This window comes from Pogona vitticeps, chromosome 2 (genome assembly GCF_051106095.1).
Source record: "Pogona vitticeps strain Pit_001003342236 chromosome 2, PviZW2.1, whole genome shotgun sequence".
Lineage (NCBI taxonomy): Eukaryota > Metazoa > Chordata > Lepidosauria > Squamata > Agamidae > Pogona > Pogona vitticeps.
In genome coordinates this window covers 76647677-76671570 of record NC_135784.1, presented here as the reverse complement: position 1 = coordinate 76671570, position 23894 = coordinate 76647677, and the positions used below count along the sequence as shown (strand labels likewise).

At 40.9% G+C, this 23894-nt stretch overlaps 2 protein-coding genes across 2 annotated transcripts in view; one reads left to right on the top strand and one right to left on the bottom strand.

Moving 5' to 3' along the window:
* Positions 1-5948, top strand: part of STAB1 (stabilin 1) — a 127619-nt gene extending 121671 nt beyond the window's left edge. Inside the window, exons 66-69 of the mRNA XM_072989761.2 lie at positions 722-841; positions 2006-2149; positions 3880-3990; positions 4854-5948. Coding sequence (XP_072845862.2) covers positions 722-841; positions 2006-2149; positions 3880-3990; positions 4854-4910 — 432 coding nt within the window. The 3' untranslated portion in view covers positions 4911-5948. The remainder of the gene's footprint in view (positions 1-721; positions 842-2005; positions 2150-3879; positions 3991-4853) is intronic.
* Positions 5827-23894, bottom strand: part of NT5DC2 (5'-nucleotidase domain containing 2) — a 45274-nt gene continuing 27206 nt past the window's right edge. Inside the window, exons 6-14 of the mRNA XM_072989767.2 lie at positions 20756-20884; positions 18542-18602; positions 17849-17951; positions 17298-17399; positions 16700-16781; positions 15149-15235; positions 14617-14757; positions 12091-12155; positions 5827-11161 (exon numbers count right to left, since the gene is read on the bottom strand). Coding sequence (XP_072845868.2) covers positions 10900-11161; positions 12091-12155; positions 14617-14757; positions 15149-15235; positions 16700-16781; positions 17298-17399; positions 17849-17951; positions 18542-18602; positions 20756-20884 — 1032 coding nt within the window. The 3' untranslated portion in view covers positions 5827-10899. The remainder of the gene's footprint in view (positions 11162-12090; positions 12156-14616; positions 14758-15148; positions 15236-16699; positions 16782-17297; positions 17400-17848; positions 17952-18541; positions 18603-20755; positions 20885-23894) is intronic.

The following is a 23894-nucleotide window of genomic DNA, read 5'->3' as shown; positions in this document are numbered from 1 at the left end:
AACACCGGCTTACCTTTCCTCTTCCACACAGCTATTAGAATTAAAAGAACTCTGCCCTCTTTTTCATTTGGTTACCTTAGACTGTGTGCTTTTTTACAAACAAACAAACAAACAAAAAACGTTATCATTTTTAAATGCATTGAATCATCATTCTGAGGGATGGGATTTTCAAAATTCTAGGACTTCCAGTTCCAGAACCTGCCTAGAATCCACCTAGCAGCCTCCCGGAACTGGGAGACGAGACACAAGAAGGCAAAACAGATGTTTTTCTATCATTACTTGATTGTCTGCTCCATTCCACGTGGAGCAGCTGCAGAGAAAAAAAGGAACACTCCCTCAGTCCCAGTGCTTGCTGGGTATCACCCAACCTTCTGTGCCATCAGGAGGATAGTTCAGTGAGTGGCTCTCTCAGAAAGTTTAATGGGTAGCAGGACGACCCTCCCCAGGTTACAATGAGGTGATTCCTAGTAAGGTGTGGAATTGACAAGACATCTCCTTCTTCTCCCCAGCCAATTCACTCAGAATGAAGCACACAACGGCAGTAGAAAAACATCTCTTTTGCTGTCTTCTACTACCTCTCCCAGCCTCAAATGTCTGCCAAGGGGGTTCCCATTGACATCTGGGCCTGGAAATCGTAGAATTCCACAAATCCTATCCCTAGTTCTTCCTTTGCAGTGGGAAAAAACTGTTAATGTGGCTTTTTTCACTTTTTCTGCTTCAGGGCTCTAAGATGATTAATAATACATTGATAGTTGAGTGGGATATACTGGCCTCCAATGGTATAATTCATGCTATTGAGACACCTTTGGTGACACCTCTTCAACACAGATGGACTGATCAGGTTGGTCATGCATTAATATTGTCTCAGACTTTTCACATAAATCCACTGTGCATTCCCTTCCTCTGTTATATAATGTAAGATCTGAACTTATTGTTCTATTCGAAGTGGAGTGCTTTGCCAATTAACAACTGAGATAGTTTTCAATAATAAACTTAAGGTGCGCTTGTTCTCAGTAAACAGAACCAGGCCAGACTTTCACTCAAGGAGGCTCCTGGCCTTACAAAGCCACTTGTGAGGCTTCAGTTCTCCCCTAGAGTGGTGTGAGATGGTACATGGATAGCTGCAGAAGGCATAGGAAACTGGCAACGTTTGGAACAAGATTGCTTTGCATGAACAGAAGTGCTCATTCAGTGGTATAAGGTCACCCACCGGGTCCAACCCAACATGGGGAGAAAAACAGGATAAACATAAATACATAGAAATGATATTATGGCTTGCTGATACCGTGCTCTCGCTTTACTTATTGGTATAAAATAGTTTCCACAAAAACTGATTTAGTGATGCATATTGAAATAGGAGCTGGGACAAATCATGAAAGCTAAACATCACTGGGAATATACTCACACTTACCTAACATTTATTCACTGGTTCCACTTTGTCTCCCTCCCTCCCTCCCCAAATATCAATGTATTTCAATAAAAGAGTTCCACACTAATGTTTGGACAGAAACAGCAGAAGACAAGGAAAGCACCACCTTGCTTTGAGACATTTTATTACGGCAGCCAGAAGTCCGTTGGTTAGTTACACTGCTGGGAGTCCAGAGACGTAAACCACAGGGCTACCGAGTTGCTGCTTGTATGCCTTGCATGAGTTGATGCACAATGAGGGATACTTGCAGCAACTCATTAACTAGTAGTAACCACCCACTGCTGCGATATACACTGTGACACTTAACACCAGCAGTAACCAAGATTACCCTAGTATTGTACTGGAACTCCTTTGGGGGACCTTTTTGTGTCCCAAGATAAATTGTGATAAGATAAAATAATAATACTTGATATGGATCAGGGTTAAAGGCAACTCATAGGTTGCAATCCTCAACTGTCTCCTCTTTTGGGGAGAAGATAGGGTATAAATAAATGTAATGAATAAATGGATGAACACAACTCTGTGTTTTTAATATTTTACAATATAAACAAAATACTATAACACTGATTTTTGCAGGTTATGAATCCTGTAAAATCTCCTGCTGCTGTGACCATCGGTGTGAGCACAGTTGCCATAGTGCTGCTATTGATAGCTCTTGCTGGATTGTCCTATTTCTACCTCAAAAGAACGAACCAAAGATTCCAGTTTCGCTATTTCAAGGTACTTGTATGGTGTATTACAGGCAAAGGTACAGGATTCTGCAGATAAGCTCCTGATAATTGTCATCTGTTTTCATTTGTTACTTTCAAAAGGCCTGGAGATTTTGGCTCCTTCCATATCACTCATCTGTAGGAAATTTTCTCCATTGATTTCTTGAATCTTCTGGAAGAGACCTCTTGTCTCCCCACCCCCACATTGTTCTACTCTGTTTATTTGCACTGATTATTGTAATAGTTCATTTTCTCTCTATGTAACTGTCCCTGAAAAGCTGCAATGAAGATTCTTTTACTTTTTATTTTTCCTTCCTACTTGTCCTTTATAATTTTGATTCTTTCACCATCCATCCAGACTTCTCTTTTTACTACAGGAATTTTTTTTTTGCCTTCTTCCCTAATAATATCTCTGGTTTCAATCCACAATTCTTCTGGTTTACAGTAAACTAAGTTTATATCAGAATTTGTTAATTACTCTGCAGTGCCCTTTAATGGACTTATAGTGTATTGCTACTGAATAGTTACTTTTTTTTGTTACAACTCATCCATCTGCTTGCCCTGAAGTAATCTCTACCAGGCAGTTCATTGCTGTTCAAACCTCCATGTTATAATCACAACTCACGTATCTAGAGCTATAACTCTTATATCCTCTGTAAGCATTTCAACATTTTTAAGACATTTTAGTGCTTGTTCCCCATAAAATTAGCAATCTTGACACCATTCCTTTTGCCTGTCTTCTGCTCACACATGGGGTCACGAAGAGTTGGACACAACTTAACGACTAAACAACAACAAAGCTATAATTACAGAGATTGATAGTGGAATTCTGTGGTCCCTACAGCAGCATCTCAGATCTTATAGGAAAGATCTGAAATCCCAATTTAACAGGGGATAACTCTGATCTCAGAGGAAGAGATGCAGTGTGTGTGTCTTTTTCTCCATCTCTCTCTCACACACAGACACAGACACAGACACACAGAGAGAGAGAGAGAGAGAGAGAGCAAATCCATGCTCTCAGTACTCAGAAAGAAGGGAAAAGTGGGTGATTGGAGCATGGTGTGTGGGGGCTGGGGGGGTAAGAGAGGCTTCCGAACCCTCAACCATGCCCCTAACTCAAGAGTACAATTAGCCCTGCCCTGGAGCTAGTCTTAAGTGATTTCCCTCCCACACTACTCATAGTGATAATGGTTTTTTTTTTAAAGCATGATTTTAAAAAATCATATAAACAGACAAAACATCCCAGAGGAGAGCAGTAAATGCCATTCCCCTTCCCACTGCTAGCCTAATCACAGGAACCTGGAGTCGTTGGGAGTGCTCCGACCTTGGCAGAGATGGTGGAAGGTGTAGTCCAGCAACCTAAAGAGGTCCACAGACAACCCCAAGCCCTCAGATACAATTGAGTCGAGCTCACTTTTTTACCTTTAGGCATAGTAGTTATAGTAACTGTATGAATGTGCAGTCTCTAGCTGAATTCTCATATTAACAATAAAATTTTGTACCCTCAAGTTAATTCTGACTTATGATGACCATTTCCAGGGTTTTCTAGGTACAGAATACTCTGTGGTTTACCATTCTTTTCTTGGGAGAGGGGCTATCCGGGGACTGTGCAGCCTGCCCAAGGCCACATAGGCTGGCTCTTCTCCCAGGAGGTACAGGGGGGATTTGAACTCCAAACCTCTGATTCCCCAGCCAGATACCTAACTCACTAAAGACATGGTTTAATCTTTTTGCATATAGGCTGAACTAGAGGATGAAGAGCCTTCTTCCTGGGAAGAAAGGAGCCCAAACTTGGTCTCTATTCCAAACCCCATTTACGGAGCAGACAGCTCCATCTATGACCCATTTGAGGTGAGACTTTGGATCTTCTTCTTGAGAGAAATATATTTGCAAAGTGTAGCTGAGTTCCATTAAAACTTAGGAAAGCAGGGATTTTTCAAATATCAGTTATGTACCTTTTGTTATCTATTTGGAATTACAACTGGTTCCTGCACAAATCTCTTTCTTTCTTGAATCCACTCAGTTTATTAGACACCTTGTCTGCCAGGCAACCCCCAAATAAGCTGGCCTGAAACATGCATTACCATTTACTTTCTTTCCAACTAAAAAACTGAAACATTTGCTCAGTAACTTCATAATAACAATAATCATGTGCTGCCAAGCCAATTCTGACTTATGTGACCCTTTTCAGAGCAAAGGTAAAAAAGTAAGGGCAGAAACAAGCATTAGTAAATATTCCAAGTTGCTGCAATTTAAATTTAACAAATGGTTACTAAGCAGATAAACAAAAGGCAACGTTTTTATCCCTTCAAGTTATTACACTGAAAACAGAACAAGCAAATGAGCACTTTTCCATTAATCTTACAAATCACAAACTGACATGAAAAAGAATTAAGCTTCCTGACACAGGATAATCAGATGGCCTTCAGTAGAACAGTTAAAATGGTTCAGTTAATCCTATTTGGGCCCTCAAAACTGATTGCATTGGTGATCCATATAAACATAAGGCTTAAATGATTCTTACTAATAAACCTGTACCCGTATATGTCCATAGGCACTGCATATTCTATGTGTCATCTCTGTTAGTGTGCAGATTTTGTAAGGGTCATTGCCAGATTTTGTACAGTCACTTGTATTACAAAGATCACAGAACTCTAGTTTAAAGGTCACTTTTGGATCAATTGCCTTAATGTATGTTTCCACCTTGGTTTCAGGATTCTCTGCATAGAGATGATTTTTCCGATACCCATGGGATTCTTGGACATTATTGAGCCACGTAAGCAGGAAAACATCTTCGTTGTATAGAAGAAGCAGGATGTGATCTTGCTTCTGGTAAACCTCTATGACTGCCTTACCAATGCTGACAATTTAACAGGTCACTTTTGGATTAAGTGCAGAAGCTAACAGATACCTCAATTCTATTCCTCCTCTTACAATTATGTGCAGGGAATCAGGCTTCAAAGAGCCCTTTGGACTTGTATGCGTGCAGAGACTTTGACAATTTTCTGTTCCAAAAGTAGCCCTCTCTTGCTGTCTTGACTGCTACTTTGAAGGGTCCTTTGGCCTTCGGGAATGGCTTTTTGGGTGGCCTTGCAGTAGGAAAGGAAGGAATCTGAGAAGTCATGTTGCAGGTACAGGATCCCTGAATTTTGCCCATGAAACAGGTTAGGAAATACCATGACTTGTGAATGTGTTTGATCAGTGGAGAATCTTCAGTGGGCCATTTACAACTACATTCTGTTCAGTGGGCGGGTGCACTATTGCGCCTTCTAGTTATACCTTTTTCATACATTAACACTGCATAGTTTGAAGCACTACTGCCCCAAACAAAAAGAGAATCCAGGTTATAATCTACTGAATTTTATGTATCACACAAGTCTTCTAAACCTTAATCAAGTCTCTAATTTATCTGAAGAAGTAGGTACCGTATTTTTCGCACCATAAGACGCACTTTTTTCCCACAAAACAGGAGTGAAGAAAACAGATTATATTTTCCTGTTTTCTTCTCCTAAAAAATTGGTGTGTCTTATGGAAAGGTGCGTCTTATGGAGCGAAAAATACGGGTAAGTGTGTTACTGTGAGGGCATGTAACATGGAAAATATGTGCTTTACCTTATAATTAAATACTGATTGTGTGATTTATATTTCTTTTCTCCTCCCTCCACATAAGACAAGACAACATGAATATGTCTATTCTATAGTGAAATACTTTATTTTTGTAAAAATAGCATGATGTTCCACATAGTAACCCAACAGAAGTAACATCCCATACTTTCAATGTCATTCAGAAATAAAAATTCTATATAGTATGTTTAATGACTGATTACTTTGTGTCCAAGCGGATGAAACAAGTATGAATAGCTGCACACACCACTGTGGAATACACAACACACATTCTTCATGAACCAGGTTTAACTTTCCCCAAAATTATCGAACTATTATTCTATTTACTCACAATCTCTGGTTTTCAAATTGCCTGCATTGGACAGAGCAGCCTACTTACAAGAGAAGGATAATCCTATCTGAGCACCTCACAATTAAGGACCATAATCTGAGCTTCAAATACAATAGAAACAAATTGTTATAGTATCACAAGAGTGTAAGATTGTGGTCAATGTGCCATTTAACTATTAGCATAGTAGATTTAATAATATTAGCAATACTGTACATGAGAACAAAAGTGATTGTTCTCAGTTCTCAGTTTTATGTAAGCTTCCTTTTTAAGGTAATATAACAATTGATATTTGAAAGCTAGTCCAGAGACGGGTTTGAGAAAAGAATAAGACAAACTGGGCAACATTATAATCCTATCCTGATCCTTTTACTGAGCAATTACGTGATGTGAAGCTTTGTTCATGCTAAGTGAACTTTGAATTTGTGGAATAATAGTTTTAAGACATTAAAAAACATATCCTTTAGGTGATATGATTTTTCCCCCAGGACCGAACTACATCTTTCAGGCAAACACAGATTTCCCATAGAGCAAAGTAGTTATAGAAAGGGATGTATAAGATGTTCCTTACCCATAAACTCCTTTTAGTAACTCTTGTCTCGTCCCATTTAAAAAAGGATGGAACAGAGGAGAATCAGCAGTCATGGGAAGGGCCCAAACAATTTTCTGCTGTAAATTTCTTCGGCAAATGCAAATATGGAACCATAGTTTTATGAGGGAATTAGTATTTATTGGCCAAAATCCTATTGTTTAGTAGTGGAATAAACCACACTAGAGTAGGCCTGTTGAATCAATGGGGATTTGATTAATCATCTCTCCTGTATGTTCCACAGTGACACATGCCTTAGTTACATCTCGACTGGATTATTGTAACGTGCCCTATGTGGGACTGCCTTTGGAAAGTGTTCAGAAACTCCAGAGGATCCAAAATGCAGCAGCCGGATTGCTGATTGGGGCTGGTTAAAGATGTCATGTGACTGTCATATTACAGCAGCTCCACTGGCTGCTGATCCGTTTCCGGGCAAAATTCAAAATGTTGGTTTTAACCTATAAAACCCTATAAATGGCTTTGGTCCAAGCTATCTAAAAGACCCCATCTCCTTCAATGGGCTTTGAGATCATTGGGGAGGCCCTTCTTTCAGTCCCACAACCCTAACAGGTGACCTTGGTAGGGACACAGGAGAGGGCCTTCTCTGTTGTTGCTCCCAGACTCTGGAACTCCCTCCGATAGGAAGCTAGGCTGGCCCCATCATTGCTGTCCTTCCGCAAGCAGGCAAAGGCCTTTCTCTTAAGGCAGGTTTTCTCTTAATGACTAATGGTCTGAGAGGGTTTTTTTAAATGAATGGCTGTGCTCTGTTGTTTTAAATGTGTTTTAGTATTGATTTTATTAGTTTTTAATGTAATACTTGTTTAACACTTTTAAAAAATATTTGTATACAGTGGTGCCCCGCATGACAATGATAATCCATCTCATTGACATTGCTGTTTAGCGAAATCATCGTCTTGCGAAAACCGTTTCCCCATTGGAATGCATTGAAACCCGTTTAATGCATTCCAAAAGGGGAAAAATCGTCGCCGTTTTGTGAAATTGCCCATAGGGCAGCCATTCTGCGAAGCGCCGATCAGCTGTTAAAATGGCTGTCCTGCAAAGCATGGGTCCCGAAAACATAGGGAAGCCATTTTGCGAAGCCACCAATCAGCTATAAAAATCGTCTTGCAAAAAAATGGTCCAAGAAGCATGGACCAAATCATCGTCCAGCGAAAATTGCCCATTGGAATCACTGTTTTGCAAATCGCTATAGTGATCGCAAAACCTCATTGTCATGTGGATTCGTCATTTTGCGAGGTTGTCGTCTAGCGAGGCACCAATGTACCTACTATTTTTAGCTTCTCTGTATTGTCTTTTTAATGATGTAATCCACCCTGGGTTCTTTTTAAAGAGAAAGGCAGAATAAAAATATTTTAAATAAATAAATGCTCTAGCGCTATTTAAGCAACACTATTCTGGCCACTCTATAACTTAGTTTTGCAATTGCAAAACTAAGATATAGAGCGCCTGCACAATAATGAAGTACAGTGGTGCCCTGCTTGACAATGATAATGTGTTCCAGCAAAATCGCTGTTAAGCAAAATCGTCGTCAAGTGAAAAAAATTCCCCATTGAAATGCACTGAAAACCTGTCAATGTATTCCAATGGGGGAAATACCTCATCGTCCAGTGAAGATTGCCCATAGAGAACTGCTGATCAACTGTTAAAAATCGCTGTAATGCGAAGCTTCTGTCTGGAAAGCAGCTATTTTGAGAAGGGAGGGAAGCCATTTTGCAGAACCGGAAAGCAGCCATTTTGAGAAGGGAGGGAAGCCATTTCGCGGAGCCGCAAAAACAGGCTCCTAATCAATGTAAAGTGGATTTCCCCCGTTGGAACCATCATTTTGCGATCGCAATAGTGATTGCAAAAATGTCATTGTCAAGCGATTTTGACGTCATGCAGGGTAAACGTCTAGCCGGGCACCACTGTATTTTTATGTTACAAAGGTCGGCAGCATTGTGTGCTATGCTGTTGTTCTGCACCACACTGGTCCTCCTGTACCCATGAGCCTTTCCCAAGCCTTGGCTCTACAAAAGGAGCCTGTACGGTCTGGTACTCTGGGAGAAATCTGGCACTGTATGTAAATGACCAAGCAGAAGAAATAGCTTGCTAGGGTGTGTGTGTGTCTGTGTGTCAACCTCTGGCTCTGTAGTCAAAGGCCTAATTCACTGAGCTATCCACCTAGCTTATAATAAACTAAACAGAACACAAAAGTCTGGTTTCTCAGACTTAAACATCGACATGGAACAAAATATACACAAACAACTATTAATCTGACCCCCATCATAAATCACAAATTATGGCCACAGCAACTACTATAATCTGGCAGTGAGGTTTCTTTGGCATCGCAGGAGAATGTCCAAGCGTTCTTCAGCTGATTGACTGAACCGTGTATGTGCTTAGGGGAACGCAGTGTTCAGCTCTGAGTGGCAGTGTGCCGTCTTTCATGAGAACAACATTTCTGAGTAAGATTGTTTTAATGATGATTTGGATTATTCATCAGATTTTAACCAGACTGAAATATTAAATAAGCCTCATCTCAGCTTATTGTGGGATATGTAAGAGCTCCCTAAGGCCAGCCGAAATGGAGCTTGGCAGTGCTCTGAGGAAAGAGAGCTCTGCAGCTAGTAGGTGGCCCAGTGGCTTTCGGGGTGCGCTTGGGAAAATATACTAACTGGGTGTTTGCGGTTCAGCATCAGAGGGAGAAGGCAGTTGAGGGAAAAGAAGAGAACAAGACCATAGCTAGTTTAGGCTTAAAATGTAAACCTTCTGTAAGTAAATTAGCTTCAAGTGAGCTTAGAAGACAACAGTAAGCAAGTACGAACACTGCAGTAACGGTTCACATGGTCTGGGCTCACCACGGGTGGGAGGCTGTTTTTGTGGTAGCAGAGGGAGGCCGGCTGAATGTATCAGAGGCAGACCTGATAGCACAGAAAGTACCACCGCTAGCCACAGATACAGGGGGACTGACTAGGGCAAGACTGAGCCCTATGCCGAGATCTTCCTGCACACAGCGCTGAGGGGTGGAAAATGTCAAGTTAACATATAACATTTAGCCATTTCATCTTGGATGCTTTACAATAATAATGAGATAGAAATATGAAAATGAACAGCTGAGAAAATATTTATTTCAACCAAAGCTATACTGATACCATTACAGATACTAATACATAGTGATGAAAAACAGTTTTTAGAAGTAAGGCTGGCTTACCCATGTGTACCCATCACTCAGTTACATGCAGAGTTAAGAGAAGCTCTTAACACATGTCAACATGTGTTATGACCAACCGCGCTTTCACTGGGCAGTGCTACTTTAAGTCTTTGGGTGCAATCCTGTGGAACATATGAGCCAGCCCACAACCAAGCAAAAATGCAGGCAGACTGATGAGAAATTGCATTAAGTTTTGAACAGCAGCCAGAATTCTGTGAGGTGAGAAACTTAGCAGGATGCAGAAGGGTAAAATAAGATGAGAACGGGACCTGTTAGTAAATCAACTTTACATTCAGAGTTACTGTTTGCTCTTTATTGCATCCCACCTGATTCTTCTAAAAAAAGCAAATTACTGTAGTACACTGAAAGCCTCATTAAATGTTTAGTACCTGTGTACTGAAAATCTTGTTAAGTGTTAATCAATCCCACTATGAGTTGATTGAAACATAATTTTATTACTTTTTTCCAGTAATTTTGGTTATTTTAGTTGATGCACCAGAGCCTGGTGGTCAAGGATGATGACCACAATCTAAATTTTGGAGGTACTCCTAGTACTGTACATGGTTAACAGATTTATAGTACATCTGCTTGTGTTATCACACCTAAATACTCTTAAATGTGAAGTCCCTGGGCAGACATGGCCAAATAGCCCAAAGGATGTGCACAAATTTGGGAAATACTAGTTGTTTTCGTTTATGTTTCCAAGGTGCCTGAAGCCTAGAGTTGCACAGGTTGGGAAGAATTTCAATGAACAAGGAACTTCAATAGACATTTGTTTCATTTGGGGCGGAGAAAAAAAACCTCTGATCCAACCTTGATTATTCCTGATCAGTGAAGGAATTCAAAAAAGCATAATTCAGCTTCGATATCTGCTTGCTGAGAAGCAAAGTGCTGCCAGTGGTCACACAGTAACCAAGTTGCAAACCCTTAAGAAGCATCTGGGGAGGGGGGCAGAGGGGGGAGCTTCTCAAACATGTGTTGTTCCAAATGAAGACCACGGGGCACTTTTTACCGGATATGCACCATTTCCTCCAAGAACGGTGTCTTCATGCAGCCAGTACAGAGCTGATCCATCCAGAGGGGGGCTTCATGTTGCAGAGGGGTTCGCCGAGGATAGAAAGTGAAGTTCACATCGTAGTTCAGCAGGCAACTTATGGATGCCATATAGATGTCAGAGAAGCGAATCAGTCTTCGGGAAAAGTAGGTTGGATTGTGGAAGGTTCGAAATATGCTTCCAAACTGGGGGTTAAACAGGTTCTTGGCAAGTGACCTGAAAGAAGAGGATTTGGGTATTAAGCACTGGGACATGGAATATACTGAGGATGAAGCATGGGATGTGTGTATTACCATTTGCTTCTGAAGCTACTCCCTGAGAATGCCAAAGTTTTGGATAGTAATTTTGCCAATGTAAACGAGAACTTGGCACCCTCTTTTAAAGCAGCTTAAAGCAAGGGTGGGAAATGTATAAAACAATCAAATGAACTGCAGAGAATCTGGGGACCATATGTCTTCTTTGCCATACATCCCAGAATCTGAAGGCAAGCCCAGCCTCTATGGGTGAAACTAGAATTCCAGTTTCTTTGGTTTCTGTGTGTGTCTGACCACAGTGAAGCTTCAACCTATTCTCCACTTGTCCAAACTTATCAAAAACGCAACAAAGCAAACTGTGCTAGGTTTAAGGAGGAATGATATCCAATGAGAAAGGATGGATTTCTTGCAGTATGAAAATGCTTTGCTAAATACAGTGGTGCCTCACTTAGCGATGTTATTCCATTCCAGAAAAAACATTGCTAAGTGATTTAATCCGTGTTTAATACATTCCTATGGGCTAAAAACTTACCTTAGAGCAAAATTCCTTCATAGCGGCGGCCATTTTGGAACCGCCAATCAGCTGTTTTAAAAAGTTCATTTTGCCATGATCACTCCCCCGCGATCATCGCAAAGCGAATTTTAGGCATAGAGGACATCGCTAAGCGATTGCTCCAGCGATGGCCAAAAGTCCATCGCAAAGCGATTTCATCGCTCAATGGAGCGATCGCTAAGCGAGGCACCACTGTACAAGCTGTTCTAGATTACTGATAACTGTGTCCTATTTAATTCGAAACAAATTTGTGTTTGCACTTCATAAAATATTTCTCCAAACTCTTCTGGCAATCTAAAGGAGGGGGAGGGGGAGAGCAAAGCGTGATCATGGGTCACCTAATTTCCTGTCGCTCCTTCATCCACTCGAGCAGCACCTGTTTAGATTCTGTATCTTGATACATCTGAAATTAAAATGGTCAAAATTACAAAAAAAGCATACAACCACCGTGATTTCATTTTAAAGTGACCTTTCCAAATGTCTACCAAGAGAAATATAGGTGCGGATACCAGTCTGTAGCAGAGACATCAAACCAGCTGATGGCCCCTTGAAGGTGAACATGTCTTATCTGGCCTACCCTTTCATGGCTAGCAGCACAACTCTTCAGCTATGTCTGATGGAGACAACTGATGCCCACACAAGCTTATCATAATACCTGTTAACATGAAAGGACTGCAAGGCGCTTTGTTACTTTTGCTTCAACAGGATAACACAGCTCTGCCTCTGGAAATTCCTTAAGGCAACTGCAGGGTGGTGTTTTTTAACCCCAAGTTATTATTAACAGACACAGATAAAAAAGGACAAACAAGAACATGCAGCCAGTGTATTTGCTGAGCTTAAGATAATGAAAAGCCTAACTGCATCTATATGGCCCAGACGAATGACCTAGACTCTAAAGAGTTTCAGGTTTGGAAAGGGACTAAACAGGGGTGCCCTCTCGCCCCTTCTGTTCACTCTGATGATAGAATTTTTAGCTTCACATATAACGAAGAAAGGGAGCATTCAGAGGATGCATGTTAGAAGCTCAACTCACATCTCCAGCTCAAATGCTGAAGAAATGATACCAACGGTAAGCAATCCTATAAAAGAGATCCCCTGTATATTAAAGGAATCAGAGGAATTTTCTGAGACTGCAGAACTCCAAGTGAAATTTAGCAAATTGGCTTTAAATGTGCTTTAATATATCCCCTTCAATACAAATTTTAATTTCTCACAAGTTCAAAGCTGCACTTACAAAAAAAAAGGCTTTAAATATTTAGGAATCTTCATAGCTGAAAATTCTGCTACTTTTGTCAGATCCAAGTACGCAGGTTTTGGGGAAAAATTGAACTAGGTATGAGAGATGGGATAAATATAGCCTATCACTATCAAAACATACTGTTTCAATTAAGATGATGATTTTACCCCATTTCATCTATCTTTTTTGTGTCAATAAAAATTATTTTCAATGAGACTGCAGTGAATATAGTCCAACAATGGCATCTGACCCCAATTTGGCTCTTACATATCAACCCTGCAATGTCAACTAGGTGTTGGAGAGGCTGCAAATGTAAGAGATCATTTACACACCTTGGGAGATTTTGCAAAAAAAAGCAGAACAGTTTTAGAAAAGAGGTGTTTAATAAAACAAACAAAATTACAAATCAGTCAATTACTAAATCCCCGGGAACTAGCACTTTTTATCCTTATCTTAGTGGAGAGTGAGTCAATTTTACACAAACCTTTAAGAGACCATCTTCTGGTAGCTGTGAAACAGACTGCAGTTAAAAGATAGAAGAACATGCAGTGGGTATCAATCACAACATGCACTGCAAGAAAAACTACCCACCAAAATTCTTGCAACAGGTTGAAACCATTTAATTGTTTATATGAATAGAACAGACAATAAGGTTCTCCTTGAAGCATACAGGATTGATTTATTTATATTTATTTATTTATTGGACTTATATACCGCCCCATAGCGCTAGAAGCACTCTCCGGGCGGTTTACAATTTTTAATTATACAGGCTACACATTGCCCCCCCAGCAAGCTGGGTACTCATTTTACCGACCTCGGAAGGATGGAAGGCTGAGTCAACCTTGAGCCGGCTACCTGGGATTTGAACCCCAGGTCGTGAGCACAGTTTTAGCTTGATCCATTATTGATTGATCCACTATTCTGGGTGGGTTACCAGAAGGTTAAAACCAATATCAAAAACAAACACTTAAAAACGCTCACAGTTTTGGTGCATAATGGCACCAAAACAAGTTACAAACGCATCAGAACAGGAGATAAGCAAGATATCAACCCAGGTCAGTATAAAAAGTCTCCCTAAAGGTCTTAAGTTTTCATTTAAATGTCAGAAGGGAGGAACACAGGCATAGCTCCTCCTGAAGCTGATTCCACCAGGTTGGGGTCACCACAAAGAAGACCCTGTCTCTAGTGGAAGACTTTTGGGTCTCCTTTGGGGTGGCTGCCCAGAGGAGCCTGGTTTGAGATGATCTGGTGGGTCGGGTAAATGACATTGGGCTCAGACACTCTAACAATGTGGTTCAAAACCATGGAGCATTTTGTATGCCAGAGTCAAAACCTTGAACCTAATCTGGGACATAACAGATAACCAGCGCAGGTGGGCCAGAACTGGAGAGATTTGCTCATATTATATTTATAACATACTTGGAATATAACTACGACTCTGCCACAGGAGATAGAGAAGGAAATATATGAATAAATATATTGATAAGTAATATTAATATTGTCCTTGTTAATATTGTTAATTTAAAAAAATATTTAAAAGTCTAACTATAACAATATGAAGGTGCACTATTTTGTTATCTATTCCATTGCTAAGTTTGGCCTATAAACATAATGTGGTCTAGTCTACCTGCATTCTCTCCAGAAGTCCTGTAAGAGCCTGCTGCCAAGTCAAGGAGTGCATGTATTGTTCCGTATTAATGATCCGGATTTCTGTTTCTAATTCTGGAACAATGGCTCCAGTCCTCCAACCATGACGCAGCATGAGATCCTAAAAATTAAAAAAGTGGGAGAGAGGCAGCAGAGTAGCTTAATAGCATCAAATGTTCTAATGGAAGCAATAATGAAATTTACTACTCTATATACAAACAGAACCTTCTCCCTGTGTATATCGCATTTACAGCCAATATACAGTATATGTAATGCTTTTTTTTAGTTTGAATCGGGAGAGGATGAGAGGGAACCAACTACGCAAAGGGATATGAGCACACTCCAAAATTGCAGAATTAAAACCATAAGACTGGATGTGTTCCAGAAAGATACAGTGCTGACAAATGAAGTGGAAGAAGTAATGAAGCCCTCCTTAAATGCTGGTAGCAGGCAGAGAACATTAAGCAACCCTGATCTGATCAGAAGCGGGGAAAGTTCCAGGATGAACTTACTGCAAGGTCACTGTACAAATGGTCACCAAAATAAAGGACCTTGGATCCACGCCAGCCTGTTAGCCGCAAAAAATCAAACAGATTGCCCTGAAATGGAGGGAGGAAAAAGGAATGTGAGAGCATCCAATTTCTTTTTTTTTTTTTTGCAAGGAAAAACATAACACGCCTTTCTTGAAAAGGTCAAAAAATAAGTCTCTCGGTACTCTGATTTTTCTATTGAGCTAGGAAAACAAAGGAAAAACATTTGTTCCTAGTAAGCTGCTTATTTGAAAAATTCCATGGTTTGAAGCTTAAGGAGTTCTCATGGGAACTTTTGTCAAATTGAAGGAAATGGGGATTTCTGAAAGTCTGTTTTATAATCTGATCTCTTGTGCAAATTCATATTTTTTCCCCTTGAGGTCATAATGAGTAACATTCATATCTCATTCACCTTCACTATAAAGCTGGAGAACTGCAAATAAAGTGATTTGTTACGCACTACATTTATGCTGGATGGCAATTTTAATCTTGATGTTCTGGGTCTAATTCTAGCATGCTATCCTTCCAGATCTCTCAGAATAGCTGGCTTTCTTGTTAAGGCCTAGATATTCTTCTGATGGGGGTGGGAGAAAGGGCACCTACAATGAGTTGATTTTGCATACATAACCACTGTGCATGTTTTCACCAGACCTGTCCTTGGGAATCCTAGCAGTATAAGCCGCAGTGCTAGCTGGTCCCCATTTATCATTTAGTTTATGAGGCTGGGATCAGTTAATTACTGCTCTTTGCAGGAGAAAGTATGTTTCCAAACAAATCGTGTGGCTGTTGTGGGTTTTCGGGCTCTTTGGCCGTGTTCTGAAGCTTGTTCTTCCTGACGTTTTGCCAGTCTCTGTGGCCGACATCTTTAGAGGACAGCAACCTGTACTCTGGCGTAGTTGGCTTGGGAGTGGGAGTATTTATGGCTGTGAGATAGGCTTTTGTCCTAATCATGACAAAATCAAAGTCCTGTAGTCTGCAACATACATCCAAACTCAAATCGCTTATATTCATGTGAGATTAATAATATTTTCTGCTGTTGAAAAGGCATGCTCTGGAAAACTTTCCTAATAGCGGCATCTCTTCTATCAAGAGAGAAACTTACAATCAACCATGCACCTCATTTTCTCATTATTCCAATGATTCAGTTCTTATGTTGAAGTTGGTCAGACTTTAGTTTGCTGATTTCTAAGGCCAAAGTCTTGCAAACAACAACAACAACCCAACATTTGGAGCAACATCTGGGGTGAGGGGGGAGAAGGAGAGGGGCTATAGGCCAAAATAATTTGCCAACTGGGAATTTTCTATACACGTAGCACATATATCAAGTACATATGACAAAAATTCACAAAGTCTTTCCTATATCCACACAGATCATTGTAGATTCTTAAAAATTTCACTGGCAGGTTCAACAAAAATTATCTTCTAGCTTCCTCTTTACAAGCTTTTAAAGACAATGCTTGCTTTGGTTCTAGACTGCACGAACCACACTTCTACAGGGCAGAGGAACCGAGAAAACTATAATGTGAGCATTACCTGCTTATAGATTTTTCCTTTCTCCAGTTTGCTTATTTTGTCCCAATGAAGAGAACCTTCTTCATCCACTTTTCTAAATGGTCTGCAAGAAGTCGTAGAACCAATGTGAGAGGCCTGCAAGTCCTTAGTATATCTTAATGCAAAAGCTTTAAGATTACTCATGAGAAAGATTTCACATGAATGGCTTTAGCTGATGAGCACAATGCCAACAAAACAGAATTCTGAAGATTGATGGTGAAGTCGTGCTGAAATCATCTGAGTTTACTATGAGAATTTATCAGACACGAGTTAATCCCAGCAAGCAAGAGAACAGAAATGGACCTCTTTATAAAATAAATACCAATCCACACTTTAAATTTTACCCTCTAAAAGGAAATGCAAAAGACACATTTGCCACCATGGTGATCACTACATGTTTAAATGCAGTATACCGATGAAAAAATTCTCCTGGTCAAAAATGTTTTGTCACTTTCTTCCTCTTCCCTCCAGAGCAGGTTTTGGGGGCACGTGGAGGCTGCAAAGGGAAGAGATGCTCCTCATCCCATCCTGCTCTGCAGCTCTGCCACCAGAGGCGCCCTATAGAAAGCCATCAACGTACTTGCGTCTGTCGGTGAAGAAGTTAGGCTTATCCGCTTGCACAATGATCATGTCAAAAAGATCTCGCCAGTTCTTGCCAACCATGTACTTCATTCCTTTATCACTGCAGAGAAAATGGGGGGGGGGATGGGAAATTTACATCACCTACAAATTCCTGCTCTCAAGAAAATGCAGCAGAAAATCACAAGCATTTGAGCGTGCTTCTACTCCCAAAGAAAGGACAGGAAAAGCCTATATAAAGCTAACTTATAAATGTAGAAACATTCTAATGCAATGAGCAGGTGTATCAGAATATATGAATGTGTGACCCTTGTTAAAATAAATTACAATATAGAACTAGAAGGTAGGAAGCAGGATTATTATACTGATGGAAGCTCCACCCACCATCATGGTTCTACAATAGGATACAATAACAATTCTTTTGCAAAGCCCATTCTTGCAAAATATAAGAAACATAATTTGAACTGTCATTACAGATTGACCACTCTCACACTTGTTACGTAATATGAGGAATTATTTCATTAAAATGTATGTATAAGAGATGATACTTACACAAAGGTAAAGGGACTATTTGTAATAAGGAAGAGTTTTTTGTTGTGGTTAACCAGCCGATTTAGGACGGTGTATGTTTCATCTCCATGAAGAATGTATTTTTCTGTTAAAACACAGAATGAAGCTAAGCATAATGGAGAAGGTTGTATAACAGAACGGAAAAGAGTAGCATCTGGATAAGGTACTGCCTGTTTGCGCAGAACCACCAAGTCCATGCTTTGGTGAGCAAATTTACAAGGGGACCCTGAACAAACCCTAACCGTTCTCCTTGGACTCACCCCTTCTAAAAATACAGCCCTGACAAGCATCTCTCACTGGAGTCAACAGAGGTGGATTTTCATGTGCAACATTTGTAGTAAAGAGAGATGCGAGTCATACAGATAGGAAGGATTAAACCTCCCTCGCCACATGCTACATTTTGCCCTCCCAAATCATCCTTGTAATTAACTGCATTGTAATTAGACTTTAAAGAAAGACTCCTATTAAAACCAACGGGAGGCTTTTTCCCAAGCTAACTGTTGTGTGGGACTGGTGATCTTTGTAGGGAGGGGAACGTGTGTTGATATGGCCCCAACGAGCAGCTGCCATGCAAGCCTTGGGAACAGAGACATTCCCCTCCCCGATCTTGTGCCATTAGATGCCAGACCATGCACATTACTCTTCAAAATTCTCCAATTCAAGACTTTAACTGACCCATGTCCTTTTCAATCCATTTGTACATCATTCCTTTCACATGGACATCTTTAATGGCATCCTAAAATGGGAAAGAGTAGATACTTATTACTCTTAAACTTGGTATTGCATTGTATACGGCACCATCAATGGATATGACACTTTACACAGGAAAGGACGTGACATGGGATGCAGGAGGTCTGTGTGATTGTTCCTGTGTCATATTCTCCATGGATATACTGGCAGCCTTATTCTCTCTGGGCGTTTTTGGTGGCTCCTCCCTGGTTGCAAGAACCCCTTTCTGATGTTTTTATATAGGCTTTTGAGAACTGATCAGGTCACCCAGGAAGAGGCCTTTAGTGAGGCAATACAGTAAGGTAAAGGTAAAGGTTCCCCTTGACAATTTTTGTCCCGTCGTGTCCGACTCTAGGGGGCGGTGCTCATCCCTGTTTCCAAGCCATAGAGCCAGCGTTTTTGTCCGAAGACAATCTTCCGTGGTCACATGGCCAGTGCGACTTAGACACGGAACGCTGTTACCTTCCCACCGAGGTGGTCCCTATTGATCTACTTGCATTTGCATGCTTTCGAACCGCTAGGTTGGCGGGAGCTGGGACAAGCAACGGGCGCTCACTCCGTCGCGTGGATTCGATCTTACGACTGCTTGGTCTTCTGACTCTGCAGCACAGGCTTCTGCGGTTTAGCCCGCAGCGCCACCACGTCCCTAGGCAATACAGTACTCCTCTGTTTTTACCTTTTTAATGATGTATTTTAAAAGTTGTATTAAAATATTTGGTGCTGACTTTAATACGATCATATGCCTAAATCAGATTTAAAATTTTAATTTGTTATACTTTTAGCTATATCTTTTTTTAACTATTTTGTACGATTTTGTAAGCTGCCTTGGGTCTTTATATTGAAAGGCAACGTATCAAATAAATAAATAACATCAGAGTCATCTGAACTGGCACCCACCACATCTTGCAAAGTTCCACAGTTTAAGAATGTAGTTCCACAGTTTAAGTTCCACAGTTTAAGAATTTTATAAAGTTTTTTGTTGTTTATTCAGAGTTTTCCACGGTTCAGCTTCATGGAGGGGGCACTGTGATTCTACTACTCTGAGAGAGCGAAAAGTACTTTTCTGTCCATTTCCCCACATCCTAACAACAACTTCTCTCATGTCGTCCTTTATCTGCCTTTATAAATCTATATGCCCTAAATATTGTAAACTGTTCCTCATAGGGAAGCTGCTCCAGCTACTGATCACTTGGGGCTCTGCCTCTTTTCCACCTCTACAATACCCAGTTCAGAGATATAATGACCAGAATGGTATGCTGGATTCCAAATGGTCAAACCACAGATCTGTAGAAATCTATTACAATATTGGCAGCCTCGAATTTCCCTTAATATCGACCTTTTGATAAACACACAGTGTGTCTACGTTTCCTCATTTGCATGAAGAGATTCTAAATATTTATGTATTTATTTAACTTATATGCCGCCCACACTACCAGAAGGTCTCTGGGCGGCTTACAACATTTAAAATACAATAAAAAGGCAAAATAATTAAAATGCAATTACAATATATATACTCTAAAAATTGCCATCGTACCCACAGCTGGTATTATTTCAATTAAAAGCCTTCTGGAATACTTGGAGAGGCATCTACATCAGTGGTTCTTAACCTTTGTTACTCAGATATGGTGGTGAAGGCTTCTGGGAGTTGCAGTCCAAAACTCCTGAGTAACCCAAGGTTAAGAACCAGTGATCTACATTACTGTGGAAGTTCTCGTAAATGCTAGCAGCTGCCCATAAGCAGCATGGATTAATCCAAAGAACTAAGATAGGACAAAAACCTAAGTGCCTATATTGGATCTCTGTGGTCAGAAAAAATTATTCTTGGAATTCAAAAGGTTGAAGTGGATTGCTTGAATCCAGCAACTTACTCCTGTAATTTATCACAACCTACACAGTTGCTTAGCATCATTAGATTGGTCAGTCCATGGCGCATTGGAAAATAACTTAAAGGGGAAACCATGAAGCAAGTAAAAAGAAATCCTCTAAAATTCTAATTAGAGGATGAAATATTCACACACACAGTTAAGAGAACAACAAAAAATCTGCCTTCTTTAAAAACAGAGAATGGGATCTAGATTTTTTTGCCTTATCTTTGCATTATGAAAAAATTATGTACGAATCAGAAAACAATTCAAAAGGGGTTATTAAAATTATACTCACACTGATATCCTTGTAAAGATGAACTTGATCATACTCAATATTGTGAGTCATGAAATAGTCAGTCACTGATGAAAGCAAAGTCATTTCAGGAAGCGAGAAGATATCCATAAACTGTTTAATTGATGGGCCCTGCCCAAAAGAAGAAGTGTACTATTATAAAAACAAACTACGTAGGATCTCGGTAGTAGGGAGACTGATACAGTATTTTAAAAATAATGCATGTAGGAAGTGAGAGGCTGGACTCAATGTCCCGTTATTCAGCTGAAAACAGCACCACCCCAGCCACATATAGTAAAACCTTTGTTGTACATTTTGAATCAAGAATGGTGGTGTTCCATTCCTAAGAAAGGATTCAAACATGCATGCTGCTAAAAATATCTAAGACTTAGGAGCTACTATGGAGATTTTAATAAACTGCAGTTAAAATATGTGTGCTTAATATGTATACATCTTCCTACTGTCATTTGATTAGTGAAAAGTTCAATTTGTCCTACCAGGTCTTTCATTCTTATGTACAGAAAATGTCCATCCCTAATAGGACTTTAACACACTTGAACACACTAAAACAGAAGTCTGATTATTGAGAAACGTTACAGTTTTATTCTGAAGGCAAACTGTTTGCAAGGTATTTTCAGTAAGTCCTACACAGATGCAAAGACATTTACCAAGCTCCATCAAAAGTTGTTAAGAACTGTGCAAAAAATTTCAAGTACGTACGGAAAAGTGAGGCTTTCTCAACAAGAGCATGAACAAATTTAATAACAATAATTGTGCACTTTCAAGTCAGTCTTCACTCATCATGACCATTTTCAGGATTTCCCAAGTAGGGAATACTCAGCCGGGGTTCCCTCTTCCCGCCTTCTTAGGGGCACTTTGGGACTGTGCGGCTTGCCCCAAGGCCACACAGGTTGGCTCTTCTCCCTGGAGGTGCACAGTCAGAAACAGAACTCCCAACCACTGGCTCCACAGCCAGATACCTAACTCACCGAGTTATCCAGCCAGCATGTACAAATTTACTTCCTATCAATTTAGCTTTTAAAAGGAACTTTGCTAACTTTCAATCTTGTGTTCCAGGCATTTCACTTTGGATTATTATTATCAACTTTGTTAAGATCATATTGACTGCTAGATTCAGCATTTCTATATATAAAACTTACTAGTGAGCTCACTACTTAGCTATTAATAAGTACATATCTCCCTACTGTCATTTGATTACCAAGAAGTCCAATCTGTTAGCAGAAAATGGTCTTGCTGATTTATGAACAGCTCACATATCTGACAGCAAAAGACATTCTTGCTGGTGTGGAAAAGGGTCCAGACAATTGCATCTCTTTCAGATGTACTTAGACACTGAAGAAACTTGCTACATCCCTCTGGGAAACTACAGCTGGATGTATCATCATTTAGCTTTTGATCTGTGTGGGAACTAACTCTGCTGATAGAAGTCTGTGTTGGGAAACAGTCAAGGATTTGTGTAGGCACTTACATAACACAAAACAAACCAAGTGCCTCCGTTTATCTGTCATCCTTGTAGGCTAGCCTTTTTTTTTTTTGACAGAACCCATATGGGTTGGAAAACACACACACACACACACACACAAAGCTTGATACAAAAACAAAACCCCACAACCATTAGTCCTTAAAACAAACATAGAAATGAACAACCAACACAACATTGTCAGTTTTCATGCTGTTCCAAAACAGACAGATGTCTAAATGATGCTTCAATGAAAATGAGAGGAGACATCTACCAGGAGAGAATTTCGCGACTAAGGAGTTGCTACCAGGAAAGCCAGCTCCACCTGTTAGCTCCAGGAGCCATATTCCACGGGGCGCTTGTCAGCAGAGATTTCCCTGCTGATCTTAAAAGTGAGGTCAATCAGTATTGGGAAAAGCAATCCATTGGGTTGGATCTGAGCTGTTCCAGGATGATGGAGACCAGCATCAGCAGCTTGACTGAGGCCTGGAGGCTCACTGACAGCTAGTGTAGCACTTTCAGGACCAGAGTAATGTAACACAGTTCTCCTGTTTCAAGCAACATTCAGGCACTGAAACGCGACACTAGTTGCAGGTTCTAGACCAGCAATGGTGAACCTATGTCACACGTCCCACAGCTGGCACATGGAGCCCTTTCTGCCAGCACACGAACCATAAGTCGCCAGATCGCTACTCCCCGCCCCCCCCGGTGCAGCCACACCTGAGGTGGTGGCTGCAGTCATGGTGCTGGCGCTTCGGCAGGCGGATCTGACAGCGGATTCGGAGTGGGGTCTTGAGGCACCTCCGTGCCGAAATTCCCCCTTCCACCGCCACTTCTGGTTCCACTGCCCCGCGTCAGCTGTTTGTTTTTCTCCCCAGTGGGCACGCGAGCCCAAAAAGGTTCGCCACCACTGATCTAGACTTTCTTCTAGAGCAGAGGTCCCCAACCCCCAGTCCGTGGCCCCCGCCCTTTGCGCATGAGCACCTGCGTGCCCGCATAAGCACCCCTCACTCCTTCGCGCATGCGCATGAGTGCAGGGAGGTGCCCTGCCTTCCCCAGCCAGTCCGTGGGGCTAAAAAGGTTGGGGACCACTGTTCTAGAGAAGCAGGTGTAAAATGCATTGTGCTAATCCAGCCGAGACCCACTGTCCCAGTGCAAAACCTTCTGCAGCCAGAAAACCAACTGGACCAAGGCACTCTTTGCATTAAATCCAATCAGATGTGTAGTGACCTCTCACCACCGAAGAGTATCCCTGCTCAGACTGTGCACTCATTCTTTCACAGGTATGCTACCCTGTTCAAGGTAGGCTGCCCTTCTGATTTTCTCACACAAGAACGAAAGACCCTCAGGCCTTCTGAGCTTTAGCCTATATGCTACCTTCTACTCCATCACTCCGTCCAAACATTGGTCCAGAACAGGCACAGCCTCTCCTAATTGAGACAACATATAGTTAAAGGTGAGGATCATTTTTGCCCCAAATGATTTCTTCCAGAGTTTCCTGTAAACATTAAATAGAAGAGTAGGCAACATAGAACCTTGAGACCCAAGAACACAACTGCCAAGACTCCGGATTATACTCTCCGGTCTTGGTCCTAGAAACTAGAGCAGAACCACAGTAAGACAGTACTTTCAGTTCCTAACACTCAGCAGGAGATTGTGGTT